Raw genomic sequence first — 13,527 nt, forward strand, 5'->3', positions numbered from 1 at the left:
CTAGAAACTCTTTTCTTTCTATTGCGAAACTGTCCCGCCAACGATACACCATTCGTGCTATGCATACTAACCCAACGCTCATTAACCCAACTATAAACGTTGCATTAAAGCCACCATTGGGTTATGTTCGTCCTGTTTTGTTTGGCATCAGCTCATGCACGTCTATCTTTTTCATTGCCGCCTACGTCCATGACAAAGAGGAAGAGAGCATTTGGAGAAAATTCAAAGAGCGTACAACAACCGATCTCCATCGGCTACGAGACGTCATCACGGACGAGTCGCTGCTGAAGCATGACATTTGGAAAGAAAAGATGCGTCTTTGGATTCAACGCAAAAGCGAGCTGATGCAGCGTTTGCGACACCATTTGGATCAGTATCAGGCCCTGCCAACACATATTAAAAAGTCCATCCTTGGCAGTGCACAGCTCTTACTGGATGTGACAGAAGAGGAAAAGGTATTGCTTGGTATCACCGCTATTCATTTGCTTGTCTTTGGTGTATGGCGCATACCCCGCTACCAGAAGTTCATGCAGCAGTATTTTGTGCACAGCGGCGATCGAACCATCACTTTATTGACCAGTGTCTTTTCTCAACGTCGACTCTGGCATATGTCCGTCAATATGGCAGCTTTATGGCTGGTGGGGCCGTGGCTTTACAACAAATTAGGAAGAGAGCAATTTATAGCGACTTATCTATCCTTGGGTATTAGTGCCAATGTAGTGAGTCATGTAACGAGAGTCGCGATGGCGAGGAGGTGGAGGCATAACGTGGAAGCAGCAAAGCTAGCCACACTCGGCACAGATAGTGCTTTATATGGTTTACTGGCAGGCACAACTATAATATACCCTGAGGCTACTCTAATTATTCCCTTTTTACCGACAGCATTGTCTACACTCAACCTAAGGTAAAGCCAAAAGTTGGCTGACGTAAAGAAGAAAAAGAGAGAGAAAAAGATGTATACTCATAGTTCTGTTTCTTTGGAAATAATAGTTATACCTTACCAGCATTTCTAAGTATGGATGCAGTAGCTTTATTTTTTCGATGGAATAGAATGGATCATATTGTAAGTCATAGACAAGCAATACAGTTAACATTGTTGTAAAAAGTTATTACTTTGCGGAAAAAGATGCTAAAGTTTATAAATACATAATTTATGTATATGCATATGGACAGGCTCATATTGGAGGCACTATGATGGGAATTGTTTATGCAAAATTTGGACCCGATCACCTATGGCCACAAGCATTGAAAACGGTACGAGATGTAAAAGCGAGCATTCACGGTAGAGGCAGTGGTAATGATAAAAATGGAGGAGGCAGACCACCGGGTGCTCTGATGTTGATTTTACCAGAGAAACTTCGGCTCAAATTACAAAAGAAGGCAACACCCGCAGCTCCCGAAGGAGGAGGCGAAACTTGACTTCATCGTTCTGGTTGTGGTCTTGATAGTACAGTGCATTCACTTGTAAGAGGAACTTCAACATAATATACTACTGAGGTTGAGCGGGGGGTTTGGCTTTGATATGCTCCTTACTCCTTAAGAGTTGATTTGCCAATTGACTTGTTGAATGCCTCCACTTCAACATGGGCAAAATTCTCAGTCTTAGAATAAAGTGTAAACAAAAACATTCAAAGGGTGTGTAATAAGAGTTTAGAAGTACAAAATATGGGATGAGTACAGTGGGTACAAGAAGTGTCTTTTCAAACCTAACTAGCGTGTATTATGATCTTAAATTTACTGAAGACTGAAATTGTATTGGTTGTATAGATGATAATGGTTCACAATTATTTTTTTTACGATCCCTTTTGATATAGTGCGCTGTTGAGTTTTGGATATTTATTATAAGACTGGGAATATTATTTTAATTGTGTGAAAATAAAAAATAAAAAATGAGTAGGGGTAGCAGGTTGGAAATCTATTGATATGTATAATAAATATAAAGTGTTGCTGCTGCATCGACAATTTTAGTCGTAGAGTACATGGTGTGTCATGCCTTTCTTCAAGTGAACTTGGGGCCCAGCATTTGGTTTTCTTGCGGTATCGACACTATCTGCTGTTGTACTATCTGCTGTTGTGACCTTGGCAAGAGCTGCAACAAGTAGATAAATAGCAAAATTTCAATCATTTTTTGTTAGACTTAAATGAGTAGAAAATAACCATAGCTATGGCTCATCCACTTACCACGTGAAGAGAAACCCGAGCGAGTGGCGGCAAGATAAAGTGAATAGGCTCTTGTTTGACCATCATCAATTAAGCTTTCTTTTAGCTTTTGATAGGCTTCAGAAGGATTGATGATGGCGTAATTAAGGTAAAGTACACCGGCCCATCCAGATCTAACAGAAGGAGCTATCGTTGCCAGTCTTTGTTCCCATTCTTGCTTGACAAATTCACTGGTACGCATGTAATCTGCGAGAATAGGCGTCATGGGAAGTTGTTGAATGCCATGAATATATTCAACGTATCTTCCAAAGTATGTCGTCTATGGATGTTGACGTTGTATCAGCATACGCTCCGGGCGTGTAGTTAATAGACTCGAATTCACTTACATAATCTAGTTTTTGCTCAAAAAAGATACCAGCCACTTTATTCTTTACCATTTCAGCTGGGCGGTTTTCATTACCATCGAGCATCCAAAAGTATTCGTAAGCTGTTCTTTTCATCAATGCCAGTTGAAGGTTGGCCAAGTTTTCAAGGTCAGTGTTCTTCGTAGCAAGGGCCCATAATTTCATCCCCCAGTAGAAATTAACGCTCTATGTGAATATTTTGTTAAAATGATGAGAATGAGTGAGTGAGTGTGAGTGTGTGTGTGTGGTTAGTGCCCAGATCTATTTGAGGTTCACGAGGTGAGGTTCGGTTTTTTCTCTTACTTCTGGGACTGACTCTTGGTCTCTGCCGTCCATAGCACCATCTACTTTGATACCACCTGCCCAACTGTGGCCAGCAAACCAATCCCAATTTCTAAAGGGAGCGAAATAAACATCCTCCTCTTCTACTGGATTATTTACGTCACGGATCAACGTCTCTGTCCAAGTTTTGAGCTCTTCTGCTCTCCAGGTAGGATCCATATAGTGAATCATAGCCGCTGTTATCATTTTTTTTTTTTTTCGGAAAGAGGATGAGAAAAAAGCACATGTGAAAAAGGCTGTGTTAAAACCCACTTTGTGTCTCTCGCATTGTTTCTCTTTGAATTTACCTGTTACGATAAGATAGCCTTGATGATAATGATGATCATTGTAATAGGCATGTCCAAACTCTGCATTTCTATCTCCAGTACCGCCCATCGACTCTGGCAACCCCTTCTTGGCGACAATGCCCTTATACATGGTATCGTACAAAAAGGGATCCTCTTGTCGGTTTTCGAGATAGGGCACAAAGGACTCTTTCAATTTATCCAAAGCTGTTTGAGCCAAGACGGGATCGTTGAACTGAGTGACCTCAGGATGGTTCAGTAGCAGCGCGAGGAGAGCGAATTTCTGTAAACCCTTGCCACTAAAGTAGTTATCTCCTCGTTGCGTGTGCTCAGTGTAGTTGGATTCCAATATGTCATCTTCAAGCACGCCGAGGATATCGTTTCGGGTGGCCGGGTCTGTCACGGCCGCATTTTGGGGAAACCAGTTGATAGCCGTCGGAAGATCGGGTTCTTCCAGCGTCCACGTGTTGCCGATGACCGCTTGCATGGCGCCCTTGGTAGAGGACTGGAGTATAAGTGGGGTCTTTTCAATCCTGGCTGAGGAGGCAAAAGATTTGAGATGATGTGGATAAGCATACGTCAGTAATGTTTTTGACATGTCGCCTTCCAGTTTCCACCGGATCGTGTATTGTTGTCTATCAAAAAAAAAAAAAAACATCATTGGTATTTAGTATTATAAAAAAGAGTCTGGGAGAAAGGGCTTCCTTACTTGTTGGTGGTGGCATCCAGTTGAGCCCCTACAGCCCACACACCACTATGAGCATCTAATACGCTTTCATCTTCTGGCCGAGGTAGCTTGGCAATCTGAACAGTACCATTGTAGGTTCCGGTGGCTACCAAGTTATTGGTATCTACTTTTCTCAGCGTCAAAGGTCCATTCAAAGCGTAGATCAGATAAGTACTCGCTGGATTGTCGTTGAAGGTCATTTTAAACTTGGTGCCTTGATAGGTTGCCTCTGCGGAATTGTTACTGGTGCCGTTCACGGATTGTATATTCACAATGGCATGTTGGCTGTAAAACTGAGGTGTCAATGCTTGGTATCTTGCTGTGATAAAAGGCGTACCTCTCGCCAACGGGATTTCCATACCAGCAGCGGCAGCAGAACCGCTACTCAATAACTGCAGTTTGGCACCAAAGAGATCCCAGTCTTTTACTTTCATGGTAGGTTTTTTGGCTTGCGTCCATTCATTAGCAGTGATTCTGAAATCCACGGTGACACCATTGATCATATAGCCTGCAGGGGTAGGAGGGACATTGTTGACAGCGGGATAGGAACCAATGACTTTATCGTGCGGCTGGCTGATAGAGACACCAGGGTGATCGCCTACTGGGTCCAGGAATCTCAAAATGTAAGGGTCCGGCGTGGTGGGCGCTCTATTTTCTACACTCGGATAGAAAAGGTTGCTGAGCCAGGAGCAAGTAGGTACAGCGTTGTCTTTATAGACAGCAGCATCCGCATAGATGGGCGGAAAAGGATGTTCGATGACAGGGAAGACATCAAAAGGAGGGGGCGTTGTGCCAATAGGACGAAGGAGACGGCGAACCGCTGACTCTGTAGCAGGTACACTGCTGCTATTGCTGTTGTTGTTGTTGTTGTCGTCAGTAGCAGTCGTAATGGCGGTGTTGTTGTTGGCGACCACTGACGGTTGTTGTTGAGCGTTGTCAGAAGAAGATACTTGGATTGTCATTTTGTCGGTTAAAGGATTGTTGTAATCAAGTTGACCATCCTCCGTGTCAATATGTACCCTCAGAGCAAAGATGGTATTAAGGAATAAACTGATGGTTACTAATTTCATCACATTTGCATAGGCTGAAGTGGTTGTTCTTCTGCCTACGAAGGGTAGTAGTTTCATTTGTAAAAAAAAAAAGAAAGAAAATCTTGGCGTCGTCCAAAGTCTTTTTGTCTATTGACGAACCAATATGTTTTAAAGATAAAACAAAGAGCTGCTTTCAAGTCTTTTTTTGGTTTTTTTCCTCTTTTTTAAAAAAGAAGGGAAACAATCAATCATTAACTTTCTTTTTAACAGACTTTTTGTTTACGTTTTCCCGATGTATAAAAAAGAGCCAGAAGGATGTATTCGGCTTTTTTTTTTTTTTTTTTTTGCTTTATAGTGTATCACTTTAGCATAAATCAAAATTTTGCCCTTACTTGGTCCATCATCGGGAGAGGGATTCTTTTTAGAATGATAGACTGGTTCTTTTGATATTCTTTTCATGAAAAAGAGAGGGAGGAGGGAGGAGGAAGGTGACTACTCTGTCAAAGACGAAAGAAGGCTTTGCTGCAGAGGGGGCGTTGAAGACAGGTAGATGAAACCAAATGATGTGTATACACGCTATGATGTAGACAGCAACTAAAAATATATATAGTAAGGGCTTCAAGAAAATCTTTAAATTTTAATCATGGCCTTATTAATTTTTTCTCCTTTCGTTGGTTCATCGTCATCCTCCCTTATTATCGATCATGGGCTGATTTATTTACAGATGGGGAGAGGGAGGGGGAGGGGAGGAGGGGAAAGGCATGGGCTATTTATCGTCGTTTTACAAAACGTCTTTCAGTGATACGTTAGCAGATCCTCTCTTTTTAGGTAAAGGCGTATTTTCAGATGGTTTCCAACCAATCTAAGAGAATAAGAAAGAAAGGGTTACAACTCATACGCCAATGTGTATCAATCCAACAGAGAAAGTGATTGTCTTTTTTTTTTTTTTTTTTTTTTTTACCAAGTGTATAATTTGAAATGTGGCAGGCACTGTACCATCAGGATGACCATGGAGTTCTACACAAATAACCATGACAGTATGTTAATGGATGGTCAGGGAAGGGGTTTCTTGCCTCTATTGACCTACCTTTATAGATAGCTGCAGCAGCCATCATAGTATCTCTTTTTAAAAGGGGACGCCTATAAAGAAAAGCCCGATATGGTTCATACCACGTCAGTGAGTCTTTGCATTTTTTTTTTTAATTTTATACTCGGTGATGAGAATACCTTGTCAAAACAGCATTACTTTCACCCATCGCTTGCAAGTCCTTCATCAATTCAAACATACTGGGATAATTGACTTGAATTTCATCTACATCTACTGTGGTGAGAGTAAATCCTGTTCTTGATAAGAGTCGAGACATATCATTTGAATCTAGGCCGAGAAAAAAAAAAAAAATAATGAAAAAGTAAATTGTCAGGTTGAGTGTTATGAGTGCATTACATTCGGGCGGTAGGGCGCGAATGTTTGGATGGCTTTTTTTTTTTTTTTTTTTTTTTTTTTTTTTTTTTGCGACACACACCTGCCATGGGAGAGACACGTGGAGAAACACCACTTTCTCTTTCTGTTTCCGCGAGTTGTAAGGAAGTGCGTAATTCAAATAAGGTATCACCGCCCAACATGGCACCGATAAAGACACCGTCTGGTTTGAGAGCATTTTTTATTTGAATAAGGGTGCCTGGTAGATCATTGACCCAGTGGAGAGAGAGACTGCTGAGGACTGCGTCAAGTGAATCCTGTTTGAAAGGTAAAAGTTCTTCGTCTACAAGCTGTCTCTCTACCGGCACTGTTAAAAAAAATCGTATATATCAGCTTGGTGGGTCTGTGGTAAGTTTGAAGCAAGCCTTTGGGCGTTTTTATACCTTCGTACTGAATGTCTTTATCTCTATACAAGGCTTTTTCTAGTGGAGTGGAGTGGAGTAGAGGGTGGGTAGCAAGGTGAGATCCCCCTTTTTGATGCATTCTCCGATGAGCGTCTGTTGGCACTTACCCGACATATCACACAGAATCATCTTTTTCACTTTGTCTGCTTTGACGTGTTTAATAATATGTCCAGATCCTGATCCCAAATCCACGACTGTATCAAAATTACGATGGATATCCTTTTGGGTGTTTATATGTCAAAAGAAAAAGGTTGGATTCTTTCCGCTTCTTTTGTTGATTCAGACAGATTACAACTTACTAATAGTCTATCAGCCACTCGAGCTCCTATTTCATCTCGAAGATAATCCACCGTTCGACTCTGTTCCACTTGACTCGCCGCGCGATCTTTTTGTAATCGCTTCGCTTGACGATCAAACACTTGAAATACTTTAGGTGTGGTTGACGTGTCTGAAGACGTTCCTGCAACAGCAGCACTAGCATAAAGTCGACGGCGTTGGCATGTCAATATTCTAGGAACGACGGAAGGGAGAAGCATCAGGGTCAACTTTCAAAAAGAATGAAAAAAAAAGGAAAAGTAAATCCGGGGTAAAAAATAGCCACTTTATGCATAGGTTATATACTAAGCCATGTTGATTGGATGAAAAAGCTCTTTTTTTTTATAGTGGGGTTTAAATGATTACATTACTTCGTACAAAAGGGGGGGGGGTGTAAAAGAGGCAAAATGCCTTTTTGGCATGCAAAAACGTCGAAAAAATCAAAAAAGAAAAAGACAACAAACGAGATAGATAGATAAGTGTTAATTTAAGGAAGAGAGAGAGAGAGCATAGTACAACTGTTGTGTCTTCACCAACGGTCCGTTAAAAGCGCAGATTTACCTTGACTCCGTGTAACAGGACTACTATGACTACTGTTATGGTTACTCATATGGTTCATTGAAGTAGAGTGATTCTCGTTCACTGGAAAGACTGTTGTAGCACAGATAGAGATGGACGAGGATAAAGTAGATTCTGTTGGTGAAGAGGAAGAAGAGGCAGCAGCAGCAGCAGCAGCAGCAGCAGGAGGAGGAGGACAGACTGGGTTGGTTAGAAAGCCAAATTCACGTTGAAAAGCAACTATTTTCCTGGCTAAGGATGCCATCATTTCTATAGACGTGGAAGGTTCACCTTTTCTTTTCAGCATGCAACTTTCCTCAGAGACGGTGACCTTTGACACTGAAGAAGGAGTAGTCATAGTAGTAGTGCTAGTGGTGGTAGTGGTGGTGGTGGTATGGGTAGTAGTAGTAGTAGTGTTGGCAGGGTAAGAAGGATGCTTTTGAGTGTCATCTAAAGGGATGGTGCTCGCACTACTTAACGAAGAGGAAACACTTTCTGAATCATCCTCTTCCATCATTGACTGAGGATCATTCTTCATGGTATTTGTCTCTTCTTGAAAGGAGAAAGCCTCTGCCTCTACTTTGGTTTGAGGGTTGTTTGGTATCAAGATCGGTGTGGGTTTACGATTTTCTTTCATGCTATAATGACTCATATGGCTGCTACCACTACTGCTGGTAGGGCTACAAGCACTTCCTACTTCCATATCAGCGACTGCCGTTGCTTGTATTTCTTCTTGTTGTAATTGACGTGACAATGACGCTTTCAAATCATTCATACGTTGTTTTACCATTTCTCGACGTTTTTCACTCGTTTCCTCTTCTTCCTCAGATTCTGTCTCCTCCTGATAAAGGTGTTGGTGGTGGTGGTGGTGGTGGTGGTGGTGGTGATGATAATGAGGATGAGGATGGTAAGGAGAAGCATGACGTGATAAATGCAAAGTTTCATGATACGAATGTCGTGGTCGCTTCTTTTTATTCTTTTTCAGCGTTAAATCTACTTGAACTGAGCAAAGGTACTGCAAGATTTGCTCTGTTCTTTTATGCATGTCGTCCAACGACATTTTTTGTGTTGGCATTCGCACTTTTGCAGGAGGCGAGGAGGCACGAGCGGAAGGTTGAAAATGACGGAAGAGCGGATGTTGAAGAAGTCTGTCTTTAACAAGTTGCTGATTGGGTGACGGGGTTTGAGCATGCTGTTGTGATGAACGAAGTGTAGGTGGAGGAGAAGGAGGAGGAGGAGGCGGAGGAGGATGTGCATTTGCATTCAATGCAGTGTTTGAGTTGAGAGCAGCCATAGTAGAAGAGTTGCAAGAGGAAGGCGTGGGTCCTCGAGAGCGAGAAGCTCTTTGATAGTTAGATCGTCTTCCGTTCTCTCCATTGTCGTGCGTATCGAGTGAGTTGCTTGAAACGTGTGATAACGATTCATCCAATGCTCCACTGCGATTGATGTCATTGGAAGGTGGTAAGGAAGCCGTGGTAGCAATAGGTGACGAGGTTGGGGTATAACGTGAACGAGTTCTTTTCTCTTTCTTACTGTGGGTGGTGTTCTCCGCTACCGGCGAAGGATGCTGTTTTTTGGTATAAGATCTCTTCTTTTGGTGTCTTGTGATGGTGGCAGTGTTTGTTAGTGCGGTTTTCTCTAGAGCGAAAAGATAAGAAAAAATAGATGAGATGGTTCACATGAATTAAGGTTTTTGAAAAACTGGAAAAAGTGAACAAAAATAAAAAGAATTTCTTTCGCTTACCCTGCTGCTGCTGCTGCTGCTGCTGTTGTTGTTGTTGTTGTTGTTGCTGCTGCTGCTGCTGCTGTTGGCGTTGTTCCCTTAAAACAGGCGTTGAACCCTGGGTTGCCCTTCGAGTGACCTTGGTGTTATGATGGATGTCTTCCAGGGGATGCTTCGCCCGTTCACCGACTGTTTTCGATTGTAAAGTAGAAGCTTCCTGGCTGTTTGTCGTCGTTCTTTTTCGAGGAGATTTCTTCTTGTCATGTTTACTGTTACCATTCTTTTCCATAGCAGGTTTATAATATCTACGCGTTCTGAAGATACAAGTTTTCATTTTAGATTTTCCTCCTCCTCTTTCAACCAGTAAAGTAGACACTGATGTTATTTACTTGTCATAGCCTTTCACTTCGATATGATCAGACGGTCGACACAACTCACAAAAGTACTGTTCTGGAATGTCTTCTTCATCCAACCCCATGCATTCGCAATGTTGCCAAACTTCACATTCGTCACAACACACCATGAGACCTACACTGTCTATAGGCAGGTTGAAAAAGAAATCATTGATTCAACAAGAAATCGAGTGAGTGACAGTGAGAGTATGAAGTTTTGGTTTTTCTGTTGGACATTTACGTGATTTCCCACAAACACATCTCGTTACAGAATCGTCTTCCTCTTCTTCTTCTTCTTCGTCAACTAAATCTTCATCATCTTCTGAACCTACTGTAGGCTCGGATAGTTTCTGCTTTCGTCTCGTTATGGTTGCAGTGGAAGTGACGTCTGTAGAGGCTCTTAAATTCCTTGTAGGAACGGCAGCGGCTACTAATCAAAAATGGATAAAAAATGTCAATGTAAATAAAAAGAAAGTGGGGGCGACGACGGCATTCTATTTTTACTCATTTTTTTTTTGGGCTTTTTTCTTGAAAGGGAATAAAAAAAAGGGAAGTTGGAAAAAACAAGGGTATTTTATAACTTAAAGAGTATATAGAATGTTTGTAGATAATGTCGATGGTTGCAAGAGAAAAAAGAAAAATAAAAAAAAAAGGCACCTAGTGTTAAGTTGATTTTTATAATTGGCTTTCATCCAATCAAATTTCTTGTAGGTTTTTTGCCCTTTAAAAAAATCATGAAAACGTTTCACAGGCAGATTTCTGTTGTGAAAATCCACTAGAACAGCTTCATCACCAACGCCCTTATCCAACGTCATATTATAAGCAGTTTCCAGAAAACGTGAAAAGGCGAAAGGGCGGGCGAAGAAAAGAAAAGAGAATGATGAAAAAAAAAAAAAAAAAAAAAGAAAAAAAAAGCTGCCTCACCCCCATTTTGCAAAAATAAAAAATAAAAAAGACGTTTTGTCATTTTTGGCGGTTTTTGAAAAAATGCAGATCAAATGGACACGTCTCTTGAAAGGACCTTTTTGCCATCTTAGCTTCAAAATCTGCAGCTATTTTGTTGATGCAGTCTATCGTGGGTTCAGTATCCTAAATACTCCAATAGTTTACTTGAAACACTTTGTGTCCTGTTTTTTAGGCATACAGGTTTTAACTTTTTCAATTTTTTTGTTTTACGGATTTGAGACAAGTTTTCTGTTTTTATAAATTTTTTTTTCTAATGGGTATAATTTCCAAATAAGGTAACAAGGACCTTTTTTTTTTCTCTACCTACATATAGAATGACAAGTTACAAAATCCATGACCAAAGAAATATGCAAACTGTTGCACGTATCAAAAAAAGAAAAAAAAAGTCATTTACATGAGTAATCCAAGCAATGGTTGCGGTGCAGTAAAAGTAAGAATATAGACGGGTCATTATCATTATGCATGTATTAAGTATCGTACTTCTTTAGCTGACCTGTTCAAAAACGTCAGTGGTGGATCTGCATGAATCATTAACCTTTTTTTTTTTTTTTTTTTACAACATAGCCAAACAGAGAAGAAGAGCTCAAAAACATGTCAAATCAAAGAAAACAAATAAACACTATATAGCTCTTTTTTTTTTACTTTGCTTTTTTTTTTTTTTTTTTTTTTCCTTCACCTTTTTGTGCTTTATTATATTTACTAAGTTTATCATTCATGCCTTCTATTGTCAATGAAGATTTTTCTATCTTAGCAAGCCATCATGAGCACTTATTGCCTTCTTCTACTGAAGACTTGATGCCTACTTCAGCCTTCGCTGTCTCACCTATTCTTACTTCATCTATTTTCGATGATTTTCTTGGAAATCGAGGAGAAACAGCCGACGAGATTCGAGAAGCAGATGATCCTACGGCTGAGAGGGAGGAGTATGACGACGACGATGATTTTTTCTTGAATCGTCCGCATCAAACATCTGTTCGAGAACTTGAAAGATTATCCATTCGACAAAGACAGCAAGAAAGATTAAGGACCTATTTACAACGGCGTCAACAACAGCAGCTTCAAGCACAAACGGAGGAACAGGATATGACCGCTTCTCCAACGCAACGACGACGGCCCGCACCACCCTCACCCTCACCGCCACCGCCACCGCCACTTTCCGTATTGGAAGCAGTCTCTACGATCGTACCAACACCACGGTTGGAGTCTTCCCATGATGCGTATGTTCAAGTATCTGCACCCACCACTGTTGCACCGCCCGCTTTGAGAAGACTGAACGAAATGCGTACCAATATCACCCTTCATTTACAGGAACAGCAGCAGAGGCAACGTGACGAGACCCTCGATAGTCGTCCTTCCTCTGTCTCCACACCCATCGCCCATGAATTCATGCATCATTATCATCGTCATCGCCATTTCCATTATCCTTCTCCACCTCCTCCACCTGCACCCGCACCGCCAACACCCCCACCGCCACCACCCGCATTACCTGCCGTATCGGCCTTACCTGCCTTACCTGCCTCTTCCACCACCACGGTGCATCGAGGAAGGCTTTCCTTCTCCTCCTCTTCCATCAACCATTGTTTGGATATCAATAAAGCATTGGATATGCAAGCTCTGGTAAAGAACAATACGTATCGTATTCAACCTGTCAAAGTGTTGGACTTTGGCGTGGTGGAGGATGATGGAGGACAATACGGTGCCATGTATGGTATTGAGAATATTTTGAGGAATGATGAATCTGTCTATTGGTAGGTGTGAGGAGGACCCGATTTATCATTACTATGATCTTGTTCTTTTGATACATGTATTTCCCTTTTATCTAGTTCGGGTAGGAAAGGTCCTGTGAATATACTGATTCAATATAGCGGTCAGAATCTGTCAGATGTCGCATGTTCTCTATCTAAAATAGTGCTTCTATCGCCGAGATATGGGTAATCATAGAATTAAAAAAGAGAAACCTTTCTTTCTTGCTGTTCATAGCTAACCTCTTGTTTTATGGTCTGCTGGGTGGTTATTAGTAGTTTTACAGCACCATGTAAGTGTTGCTTTTTTTTGATGACGAAATGAGAAGCAACTCATTTCTCAAGTACTTTTACTTTTCTTTTTTTTTTTTTTAAAAAAAAAAACCAGGCAAAGAAGGACTTGTTTTTATTTCCAACAAAACTATCAATGTAGCAGGTATAAGCTAGATCCACCTCTCTTTTCACCGAACTAGGACCAACGCCCAACCATTTCTTTCCCCTTCATAGACACTGCGAAATTCAACTCTTTTACAAAATCAGATTATGACGCCTACATTGAAAACAAGTTGGCAAAAAACAATGGTATATTGGAAGACACCGATCCAGCTGCATGGTTTTCGTTGTCCAATAGTAATCGAACAAATATACTGGACGTGGATTACAGGTAGGAAGAGAAGGCAGCCGTGTTGATGTGAAGCTTTATACTAAACGACATGTATCGCACTAGATCCTGCAAATATATACTGATCAAAATGCTACGCTCGCATTTCGATTCGGACAATATTGATCTACAATACATTGGTTTCATAGGCCATGTTGGTACAGCTTCTTTTGCTCAATGTACTCTAAGATGAATTCTTATTTCAAAAAACGGTATGAAAGGTTGTGCGGAATTTGAAAAGTTCATCAGTCATTTCGCGTACCAGAAAAAGAAAAAAAAAAAAAAAATCAAGGACGCATTCCCTCCCCCCGCCCCTTATTTTTTTTTTTTTTTTTTTT

The 13,527-nt window shown here is 41.0% G+C and overlaps 5 protein-coding genes across 5 annotated transcripts; 2 read left to right on the forward strand and 3 right to left on the reverse strand.

Annotated features, from left to right (window-relative positions):
* Positions 1-59: 59 nt before the first annotated feature.
* BDF20DRAFT_911814 (uncharacterized protein) lies at positions 60-1,419 on the forward strand (the record flags this gene model as incomplete). Its single annotated transcript, XM_053083880.1, has 3 exons — positions 60-904; positions 991-1,063; positions 1,174-1,419. The coding sequence occupies 3 exons, from the start codon at positions 60-62 to the stop codon at positions 1,417-1,419; spliced, it is 1,164 nt and encodes a 387-aa protein (XP_052938548.1).
* A 1,406-nt stretch (positions 1,420-2,825) lies between these two features.
* Positions 2,826-4,879, reverse strand: BDF20DRAFT_816955 (endo-1,3(4)-beta-glucanase; the record flags this gene model as incomplete). Its single annotated transcript, XM_053077209.1, has 3 exons — positions 2,826-3,082; positions 3,194-3,825; positions 3,900-4,879. The coding sequence occupies 3 exons, from the start codon at positions 4,877-4,879 to the stop codon at positions 2,826-2,828; spliced, it is 1,869 nt and encodes a 622-aa protein (XP_052938549.1).
* A 594-nt stretch (positions 4,880-5,473) lies between these two features.
* Positions 5,474-7,402, reverse strand: BDF20DRAFT_407021 (S-adenosyl-L-methionine-dependent methyltransferase). The gene is made up of 8 exons (XM_053075386.1): positions 7,132-7,402; positions 6,940-7,051; positions 6,812-6,844; positions 6,472-6,735; positions 6,176-6,323; positions 6,036-6,088; positions 5,910-5,965; positions 5,474-5,810 (listed from the first exon to the last, which is right to left on the reverse strand). The coding sequence occupies exons 1-8, from the start codon at positions 7,366-7,368 to the stop codon at positions 5,730-5,732; spliced, it is 984 nt and encodes a 327-aa protein (XP_052938550.1). The 5' UTR covers positions 7,369-7,402; the 3' UTR covers positions 5,474-5,729.
* A 1-nt stretch (position 7,403) lies between these two features.
* BDF20DRAFT_406997 (uncharacterized protein) lies at positions 7,404-10,241 on the reverse strand. Its single transcript, XM_053075385.1, has 4 exons — positions 10,062-10,241; positions 9,818-9,961; positions 9,450-9,733; positions 7,404-9,343 (listed from the first exon to the last, which is right to left on the reverse strand). Exons 1-4 carry the CDS (start codon positions 10,079-10,081, stop codon positions 7,677-7,679), a joined length of 2,115 nt encoding a protein of 704 aa, XP_052938551.1. The 5' UTR covers positions 10,082-10,241; the 3' UTR covers positions 7,404-7,676.
* Positions 10,242-12,608: 2,367 nt separating this feature from the next.
* Positions 12,609-13,503, forward strand: BDF20DRAFT_861568 (uncharacterized protein). Its single transcript, XM_053080584.1, has 4 exons — positions 12,609-12,821; positions 12,917-12,964; positions 13,036-13,192; positions 13,256-13,503. The coding sequence occupies exons 1-4, from the start codon at positions 12,782-12,784 to the stop codon at positions 13,380-13,382; spliced, it is 372 nt and encodes a 123-aa protein (XP_052938552.1). The 5' UTR covers positions 12,609-12,781; the 3' UTR covers positions 13,383-13,503.
* The last annotated feature ends 24 nt before the right edge of the window (positions 13,504-13,527 follow it).

The sequence above is a fragment of the Mycotypha africana genome, assembly GCF_025528875.1.
Source record: "Mycotypha africana strain NRRL 2978 chromosome Unknown BDF20scaffold_3, whole genome shotgun sequence".
Lineage (NCBI taxonomy): Eukaryota > Fungi > Mucoromycota > Mucoromycetes > Mucorales > Mycotyphaceae > Mycotypha > Mycotypha africana.